Source organism: Ammodytes marinus, assembly GCF_949987685.1.
Source record: "Ammodytes marinus genome assembly, chromosome: 4".
NCBI classification, from domain to species: Eukaryota; Metazoa; Chordata; class Actinopteri; order Uranoscopiformes; family Ammodytidae; genus Ammodytes; species Ammodytes marinus.
Window position 1 is genome coordinate 34349506 of NC_137233.1, and position 25144 is coordinate 34374649.

Consider the following 25144-nt stretch of genomic DNA (forward strand, 5'->3'; position numbering starts at 1 on the left):
AAGAATAGGCTCAAACTGAAACACAGCTGATTAAGCTGTGTATCAGCTGGGTGTCAGTTCGGCGCAGTTCAGCACCAAACTGACACGGGGACAGTATTGACGGTCCCGTTGGGAAGATTAATAAAAACACACACTTCATGCAAAGCGCAGCGTGAACCTGTTGGCACTGTAGGCTACGGGAGACGCTCCTCTCCATCTGATCACTGATCCGCACGCGTCATTATCAAATGTAATATTTTCGCTCGGGGCTCCCGGTCAAACCACAACTAATCTTCCTAACAATGGCGACAACAACACTTTCCCATAATGTGAAGCTGATGGCGATTTATTAAAAATGAAAAGAAAGAAAAGGCGCAGTGCTTCCTGCAATTGGGTCGGATCGAGTCCGGCCAAATTCACACCACAAACGAACTGCAGCAGAGTGCGTTTTGAAGCGCATCGAGACTACCTCTTCAGCTGGGTCTCGGAGCGTTTGTTTGGTCCGCCCCCGAGTGCGATTGCTGTATTCACACCTGTCTGAAAGATGCGCACCGAAGGTGGAAGTGCACCTGAGTTCGTTTCAACCGAACTAAACACAGCATGTGTGAATACACCCTAAGTGTTGTTGATATGTGCTGTGTGTGTATCTGGCACACTGTGCCAGCTCATCTCTGGTCATTTACATTGATCTGCATGCCCTTAACAAACGGTAATAGCTGTCCCAGGTACTTTCATGAGGCAATGTTTATCATGGAAAATGGCTCATTTACACACTCTGCAAAATATCATGGAAATGCATTTGAATAATTGAGCAGCAGTAGAGCAAACAAACGGCAACATGGTAAAGCCAGAGTATGTAACCGTCAAAAGCACTTACATCTTTCTCTAAGTAGTATCTCTTCTTTTACTGTATTCTTCTCACTAGCGTCTGCTCCCATATCTCCTCATACCTCTCATAAACCATCCCTTCCAGTTTCTTTTTTTTCCACTGCTGTCCAGGCAATCCCGTATTCAGTAATCACTGTGTAGCCCTAGCACATCAAACACGCAGTGAATGAAAAGTCCCTGCATGCACACACACACACACACACACACACCAAGGCCTTAGCCCTTAATTAAAAGGAATGCGGTGGCCTTGATATGTAACAAGGTGCAGGAGATCTTTATTAGTTTGATGTGGCCCTTTTTGAAAAGGGTGATCATCACCTCCAAGTTCACCTGCCCTTTTCTTCTCATTGGCTGATTGATTGAAGGTCCGCCGGGTCCTCCAGACAAGGTAGCGGTGGAGGAGATCACAGACAGCACGGCCCAGCTTTCATGGACTCCCGGACGGGATAACGGCAGCCCCATCACAGGCTACATCATCCAGGCACGGACGCCTTTCACTGTGGGCTGGCAGGCTGCTGACTCAGGTACCGTGAAACAACTCCTCCTGTACACTTGTTGCATAGGCGTAGCTTTCGGGGGGATGCCCTTAACAAACTGTAAGAGCTATGTTCCCCTCAATATTTAGAAGAGAAAATCAAACCCCATTCTCCAAAAAGGAGAATAAATAAAAGTTCAGGGGGTGGAAACATTTATATATCCTTCTTACCTACTATTTTATAACGATTTCAGACATCCTGAAGTGGACCATACCGTCTCAACCTTGCCAAGCTCCAACCATGGTCTCATTCTCTTATAGTTCATGTGTTGTTGAGATGTACGTGATTCCTAAAGAATATCCCAAAACATGTGTGATAAGTTTTTAATTTGCAGAAAGTTTTGAACAATACAGGAGAATACATATTTTAAAGCAATGCAGAATTCCTGAGGACCTTACTGTATTATATTCAATCATAGTTGCGTCTTAACAGAAATAAAGACATTTTCACCATAAATTGGTGCAGAAAAGGCACATATTGGTGAATAGAAATGTATTGGGTATGCAGAAAATGAAATGTCCCCCAATGTTGAATCGAAACATATGCCATGCCTGTGTCATGTATTTATCTGTTTTTTTATGTGGGCTTATATGTATTCATCATTCAATTTGAGTCCTCTGATTTTCTAAAGAACCATTTCCACGTTGCAGTGCCAGAGGTGGTGAACGGTAACATGCTGACAGCCACGGTGGTTGGTCTTAACGCCTGGGTGGAGTACGAGTTCAGGGTGGTGGCACGCAATACTGTAGGCCTTGGAGAGCCAAGCCCCGCCTCTGCCAAGACCAGGACAGAGGATACCAGTATGTGAAACACAACACTTCACTGCACACACAAATATAGGACATAGTAGTAGTAGGGGATTTGCTATGATTTAAGAAATTATTACCTTCTGGGAATACTCTTCACAGGACCTTTGGCCATTTTTTCCGGAGTTATATTTTAACTTGAGTACTCCAGGTAATTACTTAGGGGAGAACGGGGGAATCTGAGGCATCGGGTAATGTGAGCCACCCCCTGTACCTAGGCAACGGAAAACATTTGTGGTCATGTGAGATATGTGTTTTCAAGCCCCTCTCATTTCCCCATGGCCCTGAAAGAGGACCTCATGGTGCTATGGTATGCATGTTTTCTTCACCAAAATAGGTATTTTGCATGTAAAAGTAAATGTTCTTGCTGTCAACTTAATGAACTGTTTTGCCAAAGCAAATGTATTCACGTAGAAAAACTTATATCATACGTGTTGATGAACTACCAACATATGAAACCATGTGATGCTGATAACTGAAGATTAGCCTGAAATGCTAAGAGAGGTAGTTTTTTTCTCAAATTGTGGTGATGGGGGAAAGTGAGCCAAATGCTGTGGGGGAAAGTGAGCCACTGTCTCACTTTCCCCCACCATGAGGCACAAGTTAAGTTGAGTCTTAAACATATTTTAATGTAATATTACATAACATATATATATATATATGTATACATATATTTTAATGTCATACACATTGTAGAAAAGCCATCATGCCAAGGAAATACACCAGGAAGACGACCTGGGGCAACCACACGGAAAGAGCACCTTCTTTGGAATGTAGAGTAGGCCTAGTTGTAGAGTATGACAGGCTGATGTTATAATCCAGTTGGGTCTTCTCCTGTGTTCTGAGTCCCAGGCTGTTCTCGCTGGTTCTGATTTTCCTATGCTTTGACCCCCAGACACTAGCTGGCTCTAAGGGTCCTGTGTTCTGACCCCCAGACTGTGTTCTAATCTAACTGGTTCTATCTATCATTTGAATCTTATTAAAACCTTTTAAATTATAATATGTTGTATTTGATTTTGTTCAGAGTTACTTTCAAGTGTTTAGAAAATTTGCTTTGCTTAATTGACCAAACCCCATCATTATTTTACTAGTCCGACATTAGTTCTGGAATGTGTGGCTAGCTTTCAGGATTCTTACTGTTACAATATGTGTTGTTATGGTAGTTTCAGAGTGGAAAAAGTAAGTGGATCAGTTTACCCCACAGCTGGGGTAAAGTGAGCCACATGACAACTTTTTTTAAAACAATCATATTTTCACTGCCCTTTGTCTTGAAAAAATTCTGCTAATGCCCATTTTTAGGAAACTTCCTGAATTAATGGGAAATGTGTAAATTTGAGTGATAAATCATTTTAGCTCGCTTAGAGGGAAGCAAATGTAAAAAGTGGCTCAGATTACCCCGTTCTCCCCAAGCTTTTATTTTTCAATTATTTTTTCAAGATATTTTTTTGGCATTTTTATGCTTTATTGATAGTGTAGAGACAGAGTTGAAATGGGGCAGAGAGGGGAGTGACATGCAGAGAACGACCGTGGGCTGGAATCGAACCCGGGTCCGCTGCTGGCCGAGGCCCATGGGGGGGGACGCCCTACCAACTGAGCTAAGGGCGCCCCCTAATTACTTAAGCTTTAACTGGAAAGGAAATTAGCATGATTCGACAATTTGTCGTCTGTTGGCAATATTTGAGCAATCAGATTCAACTATGTAAATATTTACTTGAGTAAAGCCCTACTACACATTTGTACCTGATTAATCATTAAGGGGTTTGCAGAAAGGTTTTAAATGACTTATTAACTGTGGTAACCCGAGGGCAATAATGCACGCACACTTGTAACTCTGTTTAGTGTCTGAAACCATGCTCACGGCATAACAGCCGAAGTATACACGAGACATTCAGGTGCAGAGCAATCACTAGAACAATACGGCGGGGTACATAGGTCATTATCTAACTTGATAAACCAGACTTATATATGACTCAATGAACATTATTATGAAATGTTACCTAAAAGGTAAATCTGCACACATACAATCCTTAGACGCATATTATTATGTACTGTGCGGCCATTACATTTTTGTGACACGGCTTGAGTTTTGAAAACACTATCCTGCTCAGCCAGAAACAAGCACTACACAATAAACTTTATGATGCCTGTGTTTACGTGCATAGGGGTGTACCCAATGCATCCTAACAGCTGACTGAGTGGCAGTCACACATCAGGACCCCAATCCTCCCTTTAAATGGCCCGTAGTAATGCTCTTCTACTTCTTCTAGAAAACAGATAAACGTTTTTTTTTTCTTAAAAATGTTCCATCCGTATTTTTGGCAGTTGGTAACTTCAGCAGTTGGGGTGTGCGGAGATGTCATTATCTGTATCGGTATCTGTTCAACCAACACAATTATCTGTATCTGTATCCGGATATATAACCGGAAGTGAGCGTGGTGTATACCGGAAGTTTCTTTTACATTAGCCTACATTAAAGGAAGTCACACCTACAGTATCTCACAAAAGTGAGTACACCCCTAACATTTCTTCAAATATTTCATTATATCTTTCCATGCGACAACACTGAATAAATGACACTTTGATACAATGTCAAGTAGTCAGTGTACAGCTTGTATAACAGTGTAAATGTACTGTCCCCTCAAAATAACTCGACACACAGCCATTAATGTCTAAACTGTTGGCAACAGAAGTGAGTACACCCCTAAGAAAAAATTTCCAAATTGGGCCCAAAGTGTCAATATTTTGTTTTGCCATCATTATTTTCTAGCACTGCCTTAACCCTCTTGGGCATGTAGTTCACTAGAGCTTCACAGGTTGCAACTGGAACCCTCTTCTACCCATTCATGACGACATCCATCTCCCGTTTGAGGATGCCCCAAAGATGCTCAATAGGGGTTAAGACTGGAGACATGCTTGGCCAGTCCATAACCTTTACCCTCAGCTTCTTTAGCAAGCCAGTGGTCGTTCGGAGGGGTGTTTGGGATCGTTATCATGTTGCAGTACTGCCCTGCGGCCCAGTTTATGAAGGGAGGGGATCATCCTCTGCTTCAGTATGTCACAGTACATGTTAGAATTCAATGAACTGTAGATCCCCAGTGCTGGCAGCACTCATGCAGCCCCAGACCATGACACTCCAACCACCATGCTTGACTCTAGGCAAGACACACTTGTCTTTGTACTCCTCACCTGGTTGCCGCTCCACACTCTTAACACCATCTGAACCAAATAAATGTATTTTGGTCTCATCAGACCACAGGACATGGTTGCAGTAATCCATGTCCGTAGTCTGTTTGTCTTCAGCAAACTTTTTGTGGGGTTTCTTGTGCATCATCTTCAGAATAGGTTTTCTTCTGGGATGACAGCCATGCAGACCAGTATGATGCAGAGTGTGGCGTATGGTCTGAGCACTGACAGGTTGACCCCCCCACCCCTTCAAGCCCTTCAGCAATGCTGGCAGCACTCATACGTCTATTTTCCAAAGCCAACCTCTGTGTACGACGCTGACCACGTGCACTCAACCTTCGTAAACTGGGCCGCAGGGTGGTATTGCAACATGATAACGACCCCAAACACACCTCCAAGACGACCAGTGGCTTGCTAAAAAAGCTGAGGGTAAAGGTTATGGCCTGGCCAAGCCTGTCTCCAGACCTAAACCCTATTGAGCATCTTTGGGGCATCCTCAAACAGAAGGTGGAGGAGCGCACGGTCTTTAATATCCACCAGCTCTGTGATGCTGTCATAAATGGGTGGAAGAGGGTTCCAGTTGCAACCTGTGAAGCTCTAGTGAACTACATGCCCAATAGGCCTTTCACACCGCCGCAAAATCGGCGCTAGTTCTGGGCTAGTTCGGAGTTAGAGCCAGTGTTTTGGTTTCACACCGCCAGAAAGCCTGCTCCGGGCCGTAAAAACCGGTTCAACTCATACCCCAGGATTGAGCAGGGTTTGAAGTGAACTGCTTGCGCCAGCGGCCGGGGGAGGGATTATCCTGACCAACCAGACCAACTAAAACCTCATGCCCGCCATGTTTAAAAACACCGCTACTACGAGACGTAAACATAACATAATTACCTAACGTAGCGATCAAATTGACCGGCGAGAATACGCTGTATGGGTCCTGTTTGGTTAAGAAAGCAAAGCGAGAGCTAACACGTGTAAAAAATAAGACGTATTCGCCGCTGTTGTTTTGCTTAGAGGTAGCGGTAGCTTTAGCGTTAGCCACAAGAGCAGCGGCGTCGGGCGACGTACACACACGTTTACAGTGACGTCATGACGTTGCTCTCTTGCCGGCTCCATGGCTGTCTCCGGTCGATGTGAAACCAACCAGTTCATAACTGGGATAAGGCTGTAACCAGTTTTGAACTGACCCCAACACCAGCCTGGAACTGACTCTTGGTTCATTTTGGTGTGAAAGGCCTACAAGAGGGTTAAGGCAGTGCTGGAAAATAATGGTGGCCACACAAAATATTTACACTTTGGGCCCAATTTGTAAATTTTTTCTAAGGGGTGTACTCACTTTTGTTGCCAGCAGTTTAGACATTAATGGCTGTGTGTCGAGTTATTTTGAGGGGACAGTAAATTTACACTGTTATACAAGCTGTACACTGACTACTTTACATTGTATTAAAGTGTCATTTATTCAGTGTTGTCCCATGGAAAGATATAAAGAAAAATGTGAAGAAATGTGAGGGGTGTACTCACTTTTGTGAGATACTGTATATTGATTTTCTAAACTAATATTCATTGTCCCTTCAAAGCATCAAATTGACTGAATCAGCAGTATCTTGTCGTGAGGCTACTAAGTATATTTAAGGCTTGTCGTTGAGCTTTGTAAACTGAGTTCTAATTACGTCCCCTCTGGTTTACCTTCTCAGTTCCCGACACGGCCCCCACTGATGTCGGAGGTGGAGGCGGCACAAAGTCTGAATTAGTGATAACATGGGAGGTAAGTCATCCGTCACGTTTTACTCTTCCACTCCGTAGCCGAGTTATGCTTTTGCTTAATTGTGCAGAATTGAACGGAGTGATTTTTATGACCCACATTACTAGAGCGAGATATACACACCTCTCCTCTGCCTCAGCCTCCCAGTGACATTTCTCCTGCCCTTTACAAAAATGCCCTGTACAGAGAGAGAGAGAGAGAGCACTTCCTCTTGAGGGTGTTTGGCCACAAGTACATAGCCATGCAGGAGGAAAGGGATAAAGCAAATAAAGGTGATTGCTGAGTGTTCTAAGGCGGTAAAAGAAAGGGGGGGTGTGTCTAATCACTGGAAGCCCTTATGGAGGAAAGAAGGTAACACTTTACAATAAGGGTACAGTAATTGGCTTGGCCTGCCATATCATGCACAAATTTTGGTGTGCAGTTGGAATTGATTTTGAATATCTTTTTACAGGAGAGGACTATCATCTTACCTTTTGTTGTGCACAGTTCACAGTTGTGCCTTTCTATTGGTACTTTCGGCTCCTGTCTAGTCTGTATAGCGGGTTTTACATCCATCCTTTAACTTGTGCCTCTTTTTGGAGTCTCTGGCAAAACATCTTACGGCCTCTGCACACATCCTGCGTCTACCTCTGGAGCGCATCACCTTACCTTACTGCTGCGTCTCTCGCACTTTTCTCGGACACACATGGAACGTCTCAGCAGCTGCTGCTGCTGCAGCGCTGCTTCTAAGGGTGTATTCACACATGCCGTGTTTAGTTCAGTTGAAACGAACTCAGATGCACTTCCGCCTTCGGTGCGCATCTTTCAGACAGATGTGAATACAGCAATCGCACTCGGGGGCGGACCAAACAAACGCTCCGAGACCCAGTTGAAGAGGTGGTCTCGATGCGCTTCAAAACGCACTCTGCTGCAGTTCGTTTGTGGTGTGAATTTGGCCGGACTCGATCCGACCCAATTGCAGGAAGCACTGTGCCTTTTCTTTTTTAATAAATCGCTGTCAGCTTCACATTATAGGAAAGTGTTGTTGTCGCCATTGTTAGGAAGATTAGTTGTGGTTTGACCGGGAGCCCCGAGCGAATATATTAGCCTACATTTGATAGACAGGACGCGTAAACATGCTGATGTGTTCAGTGATCAGATGAAGGAGAGGGGAGCGTCTCCCGCACAGTGACAACAAGTTCACGCTGCGCTTTGTATGAAGTGCGTGTTTTTACTTTGCATCCCATGTTACGGGACCGTCAATACTATCCCCGTGTCAGTTTGGAGCTGAGCCGTGCCGAACTCACACCCAGCTGACACACAGCTTAATCAGCTGTGTGTCAGCTTGAGCCTATTCCTCGCGAACTGCGCGTCCAGCAGCAAAAATACAGTAAATATTATGTTTCACATCGTAGGCTACAAGCCTACATATTATAACCATATGAAACAACAATAATTTTATGTTTTTTTTTATTTTATTTATAGGCTAGATGTAGGCCTATTTATTTATTATTTTTAACCCCATATTGTATCAGTTATATATTTCGCAGTTTTTACTTTGTTTTTCCTGCTTCTCTCCACCCCAGAATGTCTGTCCAATGAATGAATGACCTCAGATCACGTGTGGTTTTGCTTCGTGATGCTGGTTCACTTGCAAAAGGGGCAATATGAAAGTGGACCACACCAAACAAAAAAAATCTAAACTCTATTTGGTCTGGACCAAAGCAAGTGAACTAGCGGACTTTCCCAGTGTGAATACACCCTTAAAGCCCTGTCTTTCTACATATAGTTTTCATAGATAATTCCCATTAAAAATGAAGTTATTTTGTGTCATTTATGATGCATATGATTTATATTGAGTCTAATATTGAGTCTGGACAGTAATCCGTGCGCCCCATTGCCTTTTTTTATTTTTTTCACATTTTCGCTTGTTGGAAGTTTTATTTTGAAAGGGACACATCAGGAAATGGTGAAACTACAGCGAAAGCTGCCGGTATGAAGTCAATATGACTCTCAGCAGAGTATTTCTCTATCAGTTAAAGCAGAGAGACCCGAGAGAGACGCGCGGCTCTCAGAAAAAAATAGGCGAGCCTCCTGAGGGAAAGGGGAGCGTCGCTGCAGACGTGCCTCCGACGTGCATCAGCAGTGCGTCTGAGGTTGGATGTGTGCCCGCTCTAGGTTGATTACACGGTCAGTGACAAAAAGTCAGACGCAGACGCGAGGTAGACGCGCAGTAGAGGTAGGATGTGTGTGGAGGCCGTTAGGGCGCACTGTGGTTGTTACTCTGTTTACTTTATGTGTTTTCTTCGTTTTACACATTACAGCAAAATGTCCTTCTTTGTCACAGTTATTGCACTTTTTGTTTTTTGTTACTGTGCACTCACGACTTAAATGACCTTCACGTCCACACCGGAAACATTTAGTTCCGTGCTCATTTCGTGGTAACTGGTTCTGAGTTGTGGAGACTCTGGGTCTTACCGTTTTGCCCCTCCCTCTCGCAGGTCTCTTCTCCACAGCGTTAATAGTCAATTTTCCCATTCTTGCAGCCTAGTGATCAGCTGCCTCCATTGTCCGTGCAATATCCAGGAGCCCTAGGAGTTTAAGGTCTTTCTCCCGCTGTAGCCGTCGGTGCAGCGTGTTTGAAATGCACTTGTCAATCACTTGGTCACGGATGAAATCGTCCTTGTTATCTCCGAACTCACACGTTGCTGCCAGCTTCTTTAATCGGCTCACAAAACTGTCCATAGACTCCTCTTGTGCTTGTTCTGCTTGTCTAAACATACAGTATCTCAGCCCTCACATTTCTTCAAATATTTCATTATATCTTTCCATGGGACAACACTGAATAAATGACACTTTGATACAATGTAAAGTAGTCAGTGTACAGCTTGTATAACAGTGTACATTTACTGTCCCCTCAAAATAACTCGACACAGCCATTAATGTCTTAACTGCTGGCAATAAAAGTGAGTACACCCCTAAGAATTTTTTTCCAAATTGGGCCCAAAGTGTCAATACTTTTTGTGGCCACCATTATTTTCCAGCACTGCCTTAACCCTCTTGGGCATGTAGTTCACCAGAGCTTCACAGGTTGCAACTGGAACCCTCTTCCACCCATTCATGACAGCATCACAGAGCTGGTGGATATTAGAGTCCTTGCGCTCCTCCACCTTCCGTTTGAGGATGCCCCAAAGATGCTCAATAGGGTTTGGGTCCGGAGACATGCTTGGCCAGGCCATAACCTCCACCCTCAGCTTTTTTAGCAAGCCACTAGCCGTCTTGGAGGTGTGTTTGGGGTCGTTATCATGTTGCAATACTGCCCTGCGGCCCAGTTTACGAAGGTTGAGTACACAGAGGTTGGCTTTGGAAAATAGACGTATGAGTGCCCCCGGCATTGCTGAAGGGCTTGAAGTGGTGGGGGGTCAGCCTGTCAGTGCTCAGACCATACGCCACACACTGCATCATACTGGTCTGCATGGTTGTTGTCCCAGAAGGAAGCCTATTCTAAAGATGATGCACAAGAAATCCCACAAAAAGTTTGCTGAAGACAAGCAGACTACGGACATGGATTACTGCAACCATGTCCTGTGGTCTGATGAGACCAAGATACATTTAGTTGGTTCAGATGGTGTCAAGTGTGTGGGGCGGCAACCAGGTGAGGAGTAAAGAGACAAGTGTGTCTTGCCTAGAGTCAAGCATGGTGGTTGGAGTGTCATGGTCTGGGCCTGCATGAGTGCTGTCAGCACTGGGGATCTACAGTTCATTGAATTCTAACATGTACTGTGACATACTGAAGCAGAGCATGATCCCCTCCCTTCATAAACTGGGCCGCAGGGCAGTACTGCAACATGATAACGACCCCAAACACACCTCTGAACGACCACTGGCTTGCTAAAGAAGCTGAGGGTAGAGGTTATGGACTGGCCAAGCATGTCTCTAGACCTAAACCCTATTGAGCATTCAGTGCTGGAAAATAATGATGGCAAAACAAAATATTGACACTTTGGGCCCAATTTGGACATTTTCACTTAGGGGTATGCTCACTTTTGTTGCCAGCAGTTTAGACATTAATGGCTGTGTGTTTAGTTATTTTGAGGGGACAGTAAATTTACATTATTATACAAGCTGTACACTGACTACTTAACATTGTATCAAAGTGTCATTTCTTCAGTGTTGTCCCATGGAAAGATATAATGAAATATTTGAAGAAATGTGAGGGGTATACTCACTTTTGTGAGATACTGTATGTCTCTCATAGGGAATGTTCTTCTGAGGTGTGAAGTATGCATTTAATTTGTTTACCGCTCCGTCGTAGTCAGCATCATTTCCAGTGCCCTCCAACGTGAAGAATATATCCTGAACGTCGGGTCCTGCTAAATGTAACAGTAAAGCCCTTTTCCGTGTGGCTTCGCAGATTCCTGATGCAGCTAAATAGAGTTTAAAAGTATTTATCTCCCAGCGAACACCGGCGTTAGCCGACTCACTCAACACATCAAAGGTACCGACCACCGGTAAACCTAGCGCCATGCTTGCTTCGTTATCCTCTTTTTCCTTCCCTCCGACAGTTCAAACTTCATGCAGTATCATCGTTCGTGCACTTTACAGCGTTTGTTTTTAAATCCTCGTCGCCATTTGTAGTGTTTTACCTCGTATTATCACTAAAGACATTACAACGCCGGGACCGTTTAACATGCTGCTTTATTCACATACCTCCGGTAATACACAACACACGCAAGACCTGACGTCATCACGTATTATCGTGGGATGCCATACACTACACCATCACTTGGACTTGAACACAACATGTGTGAGAATTATCGTGTGTGTAGGTGTGGGCTTATAAAAAGAGCAGCATAAAGCAAAGCAAAAAGGTGTTCTTGACCGCTGTGCTTACTCTCTTTCGTCATCAGTTTTTCCCTACAATTTATATGAGACTGTCCACACGCGCGCAACATAGCCTACTTTTTTTACTGCTGAAAGATTCTCTTTGGTCTGATGTGGAAGTGTAATGTATGCTGCAAGTTTGGCCGGATGAAAATATTCAAAAACAATCGTAGTCTAAAGCCTTTTTTTTCATAACTCCAAAAACACAGGAGAAGTGTTTTGACCTTAGAAATGCTTTTTTTTGTCATATCAGATATCAGATATCTGTAAAACTAAATGTTCTCTTTTACTTTTATTTTGGTCTTCATGGTCCCATGACTATTTTGACATTCAACTGACATCACTGCAGCATTTATATTCTAATAGCCCAGGTTGTTCGGAAAAAAAAGATGTTCATAGTAGCTTGTGCATCTCAGGTTCCATGCTTTATAAGGTTTATTAGATAATCTATCCAGACGGACCAGAAATGGCTGCAGGCACGGGAGGGATTTATGCTTCATAGGCTTAAACTAAGCATTAATTAACTGTTAATACATGCTTAGTAAATGTTTAATAAGCATTATTTAATTAAGCATAGTTGATGGTTAACCAAGCATTAACTAACCGTAAATAAATAAGCATTAACTACACATTTCCCACCGTTAAAAGCATTAACAAAGCATTCAAACACAGTAGTTAATTAATGTACCCTCACGCATCTAAAGGCCAGGACACACCGGCCCGATAATCGCCGTCGGAGAGTCTGGAGGGGGCGGGGACACGAATCTGTTTGGTGTGTGCCGTGATGTCGGTCGTCGTAGATGTCGTCGGGCTTCTTATGCGGCGGGCAGTCTTTCAGTTGGATCAATTTGATTGGTGGAGGGCTAGCGAATCTGTGAAGCCCGGAAGTGAGGCGGGTAGCACAAACAGCTAACAACAGCTAGCCATTGTTTTAATGTGTTTGTTTGTTTCGTTCAGCGAGTACTCACATGCATCAACCCTTGTTGACTGCTCGACACCATGCTTGACACTCTCTGCTAAAAAAGGTGCTCTTTATGGTCCATAAATATAAATACGTAGTTCTATAGATGTTTATGGTCTAGAGAGCTTTCCCATCATTTCCGGCTTCCGTATTTTTTCGGGCCACAATACAGATTAGCGCCGCCTGCTGTTATGGCGACATTACGTCCCGCGCAAGCGCAGAACGTACGGAATTTCAGCAGTCGGCTCGGTGTGTTCTTGGCACTTTTTTGGCAGACTCCATTTTCGGTAGGGATGGGAATGGAGAACTGGTTCTTGTTCAGAACCGGTGCCGAGTCAACCAATTCCTTGGAATCGTTAACATGCCTGCTTAACGATGCCGCTTATCGGTTCCGCTCGTTGCAAATGCGTCATGACTTCAGACACGCGCTGCTTTGTTTTGGTTCAGAACGCAGCAAACATGACGTTGAGGCAGAAGCACTCTAAAGTGTGGTTGTATTTCACGCGAAAAGGCGACAATACGGCCACTTGCAACAATTGTAAAGTTTCCATTTCATCAAACACGCAAGCGCGCAGACTGCGATCCTGACGGTTAAACGTTTAAACGTCCGCTGCCTTACTAGTCGGCACCAGAATTGCCCATCACTTGGATTTGAACATAAAATGTATGAATTAACGTGTGTGTAGGCCTAGGTGTGGGCAAGTGAAAGGGGGAGATACATGAAAAGGCGAGAGCAGCATAAAGCAAAGCAAAAAGGATGTCTTTACCGCTGCCAAAGGCCCGCTGTTTACTCTCGTTCATCAGCTGTTAAAATGCTGCCTTTACGCACGGCGGTGGAGACAGACCCAAAACAACACACAGCGGGACTCGGCGGTCCGATGTTAAGAAAACGTTTAACAAGACACTTTATAAAGACAGTAAGACACACTTAAAATAACGCTCTCTGCCCATACAAAAAGCTCTGCCTTGGATTACTACTTGATGCAGCGATCGATGTATAAACCCATCCGCTACGTGTGTCTGATGACGGGCCATTATATGTACATTGTAAAGCTGAGATGGAGCGGTGACTCCTCGTCGCTGGCGTGGTGAAGAATAAGCACAGTGATACATTCTCTTTTAGCCTTTCTGGCGAATTTATTCTCTTCTTGAATAGCCTACATGACTGACTGCTGTGCAGTTCAACAACAACGTACAACGTGACAGTTTGACCTGAGGCGTTCCTTCCACGGACCTATAAGGAAAGGGTTCCTTCACGTGAAAGTAGTGACATCATCACGTTGCCCTTTCAGAGTAAGGGTGCAATCTTCATATAATAATAACACTGAACATAAATTAAATATCTCGTATCCTTCCTGAGAGGGCAAACATGATGATTTTTCGGCATAAACATGGTTAATTTGCCAAAATTTCAAAAGACTTGTTTATATTTATTATGTCAGTTGAATTTGGTTTCGAGTGCAAATGAGCACTGTTAATATTCCAAAAGGCACAAGCTCTTCCTTGACTGTTTTCAGTCTGTGTTTTTAGTTTTTAGGGCACATAATGGCATGTGGGCTTAAAAGCCAAACGTTTATTTTTTTGTCTGGACCAATTAATGTGAAAATTGACAATTTCCTAATCCTCAAGTAGCCTACTCTTGATAATCTTTCAAGGCACAGACTAGACACACCTCTGATCAGATATTAAAGAGAGATAATAAAAACTAATTTGTACTTATTCTCTCACCCAATGAGAATCGATAAGAGAATCGATAAGGAATTGGATCGATAAGCAGAATCGGAACCGGAACCGGAATCGGAATCGTTAAATTCTTAACAATTCCCATCCCTAATTTTCGGGTAGTTGGACCGGTGTGTCCTGGCCTTTAAGTGTTAGCGTAAAGAAGAAGCGCAGAGACGGGCCTGTCTAGTGTCTTTGTCTGTATGCATTTTAATATCACTATAGTTTTGTGTTTTGCTCCCAGCCGGTTCCAGAGGAGCTGCAGAATGGCGAGGGCTTCGGTTACATCATCGCCTTCAGACCGGTCGGCATGGTGACGTGGACGCGAGCGGTCATCTCCACACCCGGAGTGGCGGCGCGCTACGTCTTCCGCAACGACACCATCCCGCCCTTCTCCCCGTTTGACGTGAAGGTGGGAGCCTTCAACAACCGAGGGGAGGGGCCCTTCAGCTCCATCGGCACTGTGTTCTCTGCAGAGGAAGGTAAGGTTTAACAGGCTGGACAGCGATGCTTTAGGCCTCATTCTCTTTGGTATTACATTGTCTTCAAACATGTTTGAAAAAATATTAACGGTGTCAAGATTCTCCAAATCTTCGATTTGATTTTCTGGTAACACTTTACAATAAGCTTCACAGGATTATAGGTTGTACTGACTAACAAATAAAAAATTAATTAGTAACTTCTATATAATTATATAGTGATTACTATATAACTACGATATAGTTATTCAGGAACTGCTATCAACAGTAGTATATAGTAGTTACACAATATCTATGTAGTAGTGACTCATTAATTTTTAATTGGTTACTCAGTAAATACCTACAATTTTGTGTACCTTATTGTAAAGTGTTACCGATTTTAAATGGTAAATGGACTTCACTTATTTAGCGCTTTTCCCTGTTTTTTCACAGACCCAAAGCGCTTTACATTGTTTTGTACACATTTACCAAATCACACACACATGCACCGATAGCAGCAGCTAGCATGCACTGTGCAAGCCATCTATCGGGAGCAGTTTGGGGTTCAGTGTCTTGCCCACACACACACACACACACACACACACACACACACACACACACACACACACACACAGAAATACTTGGACATGTAGCGGGGGAGCCAGGGGATCTAACCACCGACCCTGCAACCAGTGGACGACCGCCCTACCCGCTTTGCCACAATCATGATTCGTTTTTTATCGATTTTTTTTTGAACGGATGGCTGTGACATTCTATCTACGGATTTTTTTATTTGCAATGTTCCACAAAAAGGCCATATTGTCAAATTTAAATAATACATGTTTTAATATAAATGTAACAATAACCAGTCAATTCGAAACAAAATAAGATACATCATTAAAACCCTGCCATCCTGCTACATCACAGATTCAAATCATCAGCTTGTAATAAACTTCTTGATAACAGTAGCAGCAGTGAGCGGTATATAATGTACAGGACAAGTGGCCAGAGGGGATCTTCAAGTCATTTTGATCGATTTCCGACTTACAATCAAGATTGTGAGAGCCCTAATAACTAGGCAAATGTGTCAATATTCAACTTATTATGCCTAAAATTAATTTTTTCCAGAAATATTTTTATTTCAGTTTAAACAACATAAAATACAGTCCATCACAGTCATATAGTACGAAGTACAATCTTACATTACTGCAATGACGTAACAAAATAAATAAATATACAAAACAGTGCTTCTTCTGTTTTAAAAAGTGGTAATCTTTACAAGGTTTAGTAAATATATCTCAATACTGTTCATGTAAAATACAATAAAATAATAATTATAATAATGATAATAATAATAAATTCTGCTAGCCTAGAAACTACATTTCTTTTTCACAATTATTCATTTTCTTGATCCTCTGTTAAATCTAAATCTTTAACATAGTTCATGAAAGGTCTCCAGATATTTTCAAAGTGTTGCTGTTTAGCTTTCAATATGTAAGTTATCCTTTCTAAAGGGAGGCATGACAACATCCGTCTGATCCATTGAGTTGTGTTAGGTTTATTAAACTTTTTCCATAACATTGCAATATATGTTTTGGCATACAGCAAGCCGAGGTCTATGAATGCTCTTTCACTTTTACTATAGTTGTGTTTTTCTGGGAATAAACCTAACAGAAAAAGCTTAGGGTCAAGTAAAATTAGTTTTGAAATGATCTTCTCAAGTATTTCTCGTACCTCTTCCCGGAACGTTTTGATTTTTCTGCATTGCCATATACAATGATGCCTACATTTCTACAACATTTAAGTGTCCAAAGTTGTTACAAAACTAATTTTGGATACAGCCTTTTATTCATTTTATAAACAAAGAAATACTGTGTACAGGTCTTAAAGTGGCTACGAGTAACATTGTCGGTTGGCGGCATTCTAGTTCACTCCTGTGAAATTGTGTACACGTTGCTTGGCAACGCCCTCCTCCCACCCGTCCATCACTCTCCCTTTTAGCTTTTCATCATTGCATTTTCTTTTTTTCTTTGATGGTTCAGCCCCATTATTAGTCACTATGACGACAAATAACTGTCTCAAACAAGGCTCCCGCTCCCCTACCCTCACCTGGAGGGATAGGCTTCTCAAATCGCGTTGCTGCGCTACACTGAAATCTGCAACCAATACGAATATTGTGACCATAGAGCATGCATGCGCAAACCGAATATCGGACTGGGTTTGCGACCAGACCAAATGCAGTAATAAAAACAATATAAAAACTTCTTTCTTTGCACTGATGGTCTCGTTTGCTGTTAAAGGGAATTTATGATTATCAGAGGAAACATGAGGCTGTTTTAAAGATATTTAAAAGTTACTCGTAGTGGCTTTAAGTTTTTCTGCATGCTTGTAGGAAGAAAATGTATCATAAATCAGACACTTGACAGCATATGAAAAAATTCTTCTGTGATAACCTTCAGAATAGTGCTAAGAATGATCATGGAAAGTGTAGTTGATGTAAGTGGGGTGGCAGTGCCAAGTGGGTAGTCGTCCACTGGATTGCAGGGTCGGCGGTTAGATCCCCCGCCTACCCGCCACATGTCAAAGTGTCCCTGGGAAGGGCACTGAACCCCACATTGCTCCAATGGTTCAGATAGCACCTTGCACGGCAGTTACTGCCATCGGTGTACGAGTGTGTGTGTGAATGGGTGAATGTGGTAAGAAATGTAAAGTGCTTTGGGGCTGAGAAAATTGGCTAAAAAGCGATATACAGTTCCGGAAAAAATGTAGAGACCACTCCGAATGTTCAGTGTCTCTTGTTTTACTATTTATATGCATATGTTTGAGTATAATGAAATTTTGGTTTTATACTATAAACTACTGGCAACATTTATACCAAATTCCACCCACAAATATTGTCATTAAGGGCATTTCTATTAAGTAATGTAAAGATGAAGATTGAAGAAGAATCCAGGTCCACTGGTCTCTTAATTTTTTCCGGGGCTGTATAAGTCAATTACATTTACCATTTAAGTGCTTTAGAAGTGGAGATTGAAAAAAACAAACAAATGTTGAGATAATGGCTGATATAGAAAGTTGTATGGGAGAAATATACTGACACAAGGTTTAGTCAAATGAACAACTAAATATATGAAAGAAAACATGTTATGAAAGCAAAATAAATACAAATCTCTAAATTGACCAGTGCTTGAAAAAACAATGCTTTTCCTGCAGTGCCTCGCCTTAAATACGCGTCAATCTCTCCTTACAACTATGACCTTGAATAGTAATGAAACAATGAGTGTTTTTTTCACCCTCTGTTGCTGTTACTTCCCTCCCCTCAAGATGGGATTTCCATCTTGATATTACTTATTGTCCTGGTATGTTACAGGAAATCCTATAGCAGACACACTGTCAGCGAGGTATTCTGTTAATTGAATTTGCCGGGCAGATAGTCTTCCCTTATGTCAGTCACAGATCCCATTAAAAGAGAGCAGTGGAAGTAGCTTTTTTCTTTTTCAGTGAAAATACAGTTCTATTCCGTGGCCATCCTCTTATTGCTATTTGTGTGTGTGTGTGTGTGTGTGTGTGTGTGTGTGCGCGCTCTATTTTCTGCAGTCCCCAGTGTGTCTCCAAAGAGGGTTTGGAGTAGAAGTGTGTCTGCAGTGCAAATTGAAGTGATGTGGGAAGCTCTCCCTGCCCTCCCTGAAAGAGTGCTTGGATATGAGGTATGTATGTTAAAACTCTCTTTCAAATCATCCTTTTAAATGTGTTTACAAGCAACATGATGATTGAGCGTTTACCCGTGGCTTGTCCTTCAGCTCATAACCATCCTTCTATTGTTCCTCCCTTTGTAAAGTCAATCAGGGCGGTTACAGTACATGGGACAGCTAGATAGGTTTAAGCCATATGCCGATTTTGCCACTCGAACGGACCGGGTCACTTGTCTGAGTATACATTGCCATTCAAAGAATCGAATAAATGGCCGGAGCATAGCTGACTCCGCTACGCTAGGTGGCGATGTAGCCCTTTCAACAAGTGATTATAGAGCCACTTCCAGTTCCTTGCCGGCAACAACACTACTATTTATTACGTCGTCTCCGTCCACTTCCTTGTGAAATCCCCGGCGGGAATTCTCGAGCATGCGCAGAACGCAAACTCCGATATGCAATATGCGATCCCTGTATACATGCAGGTAGAATGCCGACTATGAACGAGTTATCCGGGTGTTCTTATCCGACTTCTCTTGTCCGTTAATGTGCAGATTTTTGTGCCAAGTAGAGCGGATAAAGGGGTTTACATGCATTTTACAAGTCCTGTTGAGGTCTTATTAGTTTATTTACCTGATTATGATTATCCATGTTAACGCACTGGAGTGATTCTGGAGAATGCTTCTTATCAAAATCACTTTGTCAAAAATATAGTGACTATCTCCTCGCGATCCGCAACCTGTCCGTACTGTGTGTTCACTGAAAAATAAATCCCAGTGTTAATACAAAGCATATACGCTCTGTACATGACCATGTTGCTAGCTACGGTTGGCCCCCTTTGTTGTCATAGCTTTTTTTTTTTTTACATACCAGTTTACAGGGCTTAGACTGTGCATTAACACCAGATTTTTTTCAACACACACAGTACAGACAGGTAGCTGATCGTGAAGAAATATTCACTGATTCTGACAAAAGGTGATTTTGACAATGAGCGTGCTCAAGAATGTCTGACTCCACCTTCAACACATAATAGTCTACTTAACTTTCTCACGTAACTCTGCAAAGATTTAGGTTTGAAGCGTAATAATACCAATAATCGACCTCAATTCTTGAGTGTCAACAGAAAACCCACAATCTAAAGAAAAATCCCTCATTCTTTCAAGAAAGCAAAGAAGGCTGTGCTGTTTTCTTCCCCTTCTTCCCATTACCCCCTTCAATATGGGTGACCTTGGGCCCTCAGAACAAAGCTCTCCAGTTAGCATACTATAGGATACATTGTCCTTTTTAGTACAGAGCTCATTTCTTCAAACATGCTTCCTGGAGTGGATTATTTTTTGGCTGTTGAATCTCAATAGTCCACCAACAGTATAGATCCAAAGCTATGGACTGCACATATTTGGCTCTCATCCTTTAATTCAAAGTTTTTAGGACCGCAAATGCTGTCCTGTTTCAGTTTGATGTAACGTAATGTAATTTAATGTACGCTTTAAATTATTAATTTTTTTTTACCTCTGTACCCATTTAAAACGAATTCAGATGCCATGACAGAGTTTTTTCTGATAAACAAGAAAAACCTGGAGGACATTATACAACACCTGAACTCCTCCTCCTGTTGCCTTGACATTCTGCCCACAGGCTTCTTTAAAACAGTTTTTAGCTGTATGGCCTCAGATGTCCTAGAAATTGTCAATATGTCCCTTCGCACTGGTGTATTCCCACAGGCCCTGAAAACAGCTGTCATCAAGCCACTCCTAAAAAAGAAAAATCTAGATACATCACTCATGAACAATTATAGGCCGATATCCAACCTACCATTTTTAAGCAAGATCATTGAAAAAGCTGTTCATCATCAGCTAAATAACTACTTAGCAATGAATAACTGCTTTGATGTCTTTCAGTCAGGTTTTCGACAACACCACAGCACTGAGACTGCTCTGGTTAAGGTCCTCAATGACATCCACTTAAACACAGACAGTGGCAAAAGCTCTGTATTAGTTTTATTGGATCTCAGTGCTGCGTTCGACACAGTTGACCACAGCATATTGCTAGATCGACTTGCAAACTGGGTTGGACTTTCTGGAACTGTGCTAAACTGGTTTGAATCATACTTAAAGGAAAGAGACTACTATGTGTCAATAGGCAATTTCACATCCGAGCGAACAAATAATACATGCGGGGTCCCCCAAGGTTCCATTCTTGGGCCTCTTCTGTTTAACATATACATGCTACCGCTAGCTCAGATTATGAACAAAAACAAATTATGCTACCATAATTATGCAGACGACACACAAATTTACATAACCATATCACCAGGAGACTATAGTCCGATTCAAGCACTAAGTAAATGCATTGAACAAATCAATGACTGGATGTGCCAAAACTTTCTTCAATTAAACAGCGACAAAACTGAAGTAATTGTCTTTGGTGCCAGGTATGAACAATCAAAAGTCAGCGCACAGCTTAAATCTGTTATGTTAGAAAGCACACACCAAGCTAGAAATCTTGGAGTAGTGATAGATTCCGACTTGAATTTCAAAAAACACATTAAATCAATTACTAAGTCAGCCTACTACCACCTTAAAAATATATCGAGAATTAAAGGGCTAATATCTCAGCAGGACTTAGAAAAACTTGTCCATGCATTTATTTTTAGTAGACTTGACTACTGTAATAGTGTCTTTGCAGGCCTTCCTAAAAAATCAATCAGACAGCTTCAGCTAATTCAGAACGCTGCTGCTCGAGTCCTCACTAGGACCAAAAAAGTAGATCACATTACCCCAGTTCTTAGGTCTTTACACTGGCTTCCTGTCACTCAAAGAATTTATTTTAAAATATTGATGATGGTCTACAAAGCCTTAAATGGTTTAGGGCCAAAATCTGCTGATACGTTATGAGCCGCCCAGAGCCCTTAGGTCGTCTGGGACAGGTCTTTTAAAAGTCCCCAGAGCTAGGACTAAACAGGGAGAGGCGGCATTCAGCGTTTATGCGCCCAATGTCTGGAACGGACTGCCAGAGAGTCTGAGGTCCGCTGAGACTCTCAGCTCTTTTAAATCGGGTCTCAAAACGTTCTTGTTTCCCTTTTAACCTGTAATTTTTTTTTTTTTTTTTTTGGTAAAATGTTTTAATTATTTTATTTAAATGTTGTATTTTTATCCATGTTTTAAATTTGTTCCTTTTTTTTTGTATTTGTATTCTTTATTTGATTTTAAAGAGGACCTATCATACTACTTTTCTGGTCTTAATTTCTTGTTTTACACTGCTATAGAGCAACCTGACATGAATCACATCACAAAAAACTATGTAGATTTTCGGGAAGCTCTTTCTCTTATTTTGGCGATCCAGCACATCCTGTCAACACTTGAGTGTGTGTGCATCGGCCATCTCCGCTCCCTCCGCCTGTGCTTCGGCAATCTCCGCTCCCCTCCCCCCCCTCCTGCAAACCCCACTCCGTTGTGATTGGTTACCTTCCTTCCGGAACACTTTCAGTGGCGGGAAGCGCGAGCATGGACCTATAAGGGGCAGACGCGAACAGGGAAGTGACAGCATTACCATACATGGAAACATCCGCGTGGTGACTTCACAAAGTTACATGCAACGTCACAAAGTTACAAAGGGTAGACCGCTTTGAACACGTGACTTCTCGACTGGCTAGAATAGTGTTTAGTGCTCTGCACAGACACCCCAGACGGTCAGCAGGGAATACGTCGAAATGCATGTAAGTCATTATTTGATAATTTAGTATGGTTAAGCATGACTATGAATCATCATAACAACGTTTATAGGTCATAAAAGTCAAAAAGCATCATAGGTCCTCTTTAACCCTGTGAAGCACCTTGAGTGGCCCTGTGCCTGAAATGTGCTCTATAAATAAAATTGCCTTGCCTTGCCTTGTCTTGCCTTGCCTTGCCTTGCCTTGCCTTGCCTTGCCTTGCCTTGCCTTGCCTTGCCTTGCCTTGCCTTGCCTTGCCTTGCCTTGCCTTGCCTTGCCTTTACCATAAACTTAATTCTGGCACTTACCATGCATAGCTTGTATTGATAATACATTTGAAATTTGAAATACAATAATGTATGAGCCCTGACAATAGTATAGAAATAGAGTCTCCTGGGGTGGACTTTACTTCAGTTATTTATTGATTTAACTATTGTGTCCCTTAGTGGCAGACACATTAATATTGAAGATGACCGCAAGCAAGTGAAGCAAATTAGTTTGATTGCTTCGTGAAACATCACTTCACCTGAACCCTTAATTGGAGGGTAACAGCCTGAAGAAATGCAAATGATTGAAAGTTGTGTAACAAAGTACAGAGTCCTGCTTTGCTGTGATTTGATGGTGCATACAAAGCATTGTGTTGTAAGATTTGTCAAAGAACCCCTTCATTTCTTTTACCCAGTTTTAGGGCTGCACAATATATTGAATTTTTATAACGGTGACGATATTGGCTTCCCACGATATCATTTACATGAATGTGCGATATATTTGAGTTTGTGCTCCGCTGCGAAGCAAATCAATCACTCCCCAAACCACTCACTGATCATGTGCCTGTCCATGCTCCAACCTGGCAACCCCAGGCTCCCGAGAGCTGTCAATCAAAGTCCAGTGGCTCCGCCCCCAAAGTGTGAATAACTTTCCGCCCGCATAGATAGAGCAAAACAGTACAGTAGATTGGTCTGCAGATCCATGTTCTATGATGGTGGGGCCCATTTCAACAGATAAAGGGTGGATAGATACTTTTTATGAACAATTTAGAATTCACACATAGAAAGCTTATTTGTGTGTGAGGGGGCCTTCAAGGCCCCTCATGGAGCCCCTTAGACAGAGCTACTAATGCTGTTGTTTTTAACTTGCTTTTGTATTTCTCCCCTACTAGTTGAGGGGCCCATGATGATTTCTATCTTGTTACATTCTGATGAGTATACTTATATTTAGGCTATTCCTTTTTGGACCCTGTTATTGACCCTGTTATTGACATCAGTGACAGAGCTCTTTGACTATGCAACATGAAAAGTTACTATCAGTATCTCTGGCTAAGGGCCCCCCTGAGCCCTTGGGCCCCTGGGCCTGTGCCTGGTATGCCTGTGCAGTAATCCACCCCTGGATAGGTTGCACAATTAAGACAAAACAACAATGGGCCTGTTCATAACTAATTTATATATTTTTTGTAATGTAATGATCATCATGAAGTTTTTTAAAAAACCTCAATGTTGGGGGGCCCCCGGATCATATATTTTTCCTTTTTCATAAAAAATAAAAATAAAAAAAATAAAAAAATTAATGTTTTGGGGGGCCCCCCAGGAACTTGGTGCCCTACGCACTCTGCGTACCCTGCGTATAGGGAGCGGCGGCCCTGAGCACAAGGAAAAGTTAAAGCAGTGCTCTGTTGATTTGATTTTGTGTAAAGTTTTGGTACAATATTTTGATTTATATTTTTCTTTGTGGAATTTCATTGACATAAGTTTAATATTGAGGATACATTTTTGTATGTAAAGATTTGTACATTAGCAGGAATATTGCATAGTCGATCACATGGATATTTGTGTACGTGACAATCCAATACAAATATCTTACTCACTAAAATTACTGAATAATCGTGGTATCAACATTGACCAAAATAATCGTGCAGCCCTACGCAGTTTCCCTAGACAAAAAGTAAGTGAGAATCTTTTTTTCCTGGGTTATCATATGACCCACTAATTGCATTTTATATGGCCATGGTGGTTGAGAAGCTGCATCTGTAATTGAGACACCACTATTGGATCATATATTATTCATAATCCCTTCCCTTCCTCCCCTTCTGTAAAACAAACAGCATTTCAGATTATGTGACGGAATATGAATTTCAATAGTGCCGTGAACACCCCCATATTATTTTTGTCCAACAGGTCATGTACTGGGAAGACGACACCAAGCCTGACACTGTTGGCAAAGTGCGCATATCCGGAAACTACACACTGGTTAACATCACAGGACTAAACGCGAACACAGTGTACTACCTCTGTGTCGCTGCTTTCAATACAGCTGGCCCCGGGCCTCAGTCGGCGCCCATAAACACCACCACAAAGAAACCACGTGAGTCTGTCCCACAAGGGCCATTGAAATGCTTTTCCAAAAGCTCCTCGTTCATGAACCAAGTCAGCCCCCTCTCTGAATGCACCATGCTGTCCTTAACATGATAGGCATAGCATTTATTTTGCTTTGTTAGTTATGCTCATGAAATTCAATCTGAAAAGAGAGCTATCCATTTACCTTGGAAAAAAGCATGATTTAAATAAAAGATTAATATTTTTTTTTGAGTGAGGGTATTT

The 25144-nt window shown here is 42.2% G+C and overlaps 1 protein-coding gene across 1 annotated transcript in view; it reads left to right on the plus strand.

The window, feature by feature from the left end:
• cntn3b (contactin 3b) overlaps positions 1-25144 on the plus strand; it is a gene marked incomplete at both ends in the record, with an annotated part of 118912 nt that overhangs the window by 81293 nt on the left and 12475 nt on the right. Inside the window, 6 exons of the mRNA XM_080026383.1 lie at positions 1233-1391; positions 2054-2203; positions 7081-7151; positions 14939-15176; positions 18750-18859; positions 24722-24908. Coding sequence (XP_079882509.1) covers positions 1233-1391; positions 2054-2203; positions 7081-7151; positions 14939-15176; positions 18750-18859; positions 24722-24908 — 915 coding nt within the window. The remainder of the gene's footprint in view (positions 1-1232; positions 1392-2053; positions 2204-7080; positions 7152-14938; positions 15177-18749; positions 18860-24721; positions 24909-25144) is intronic.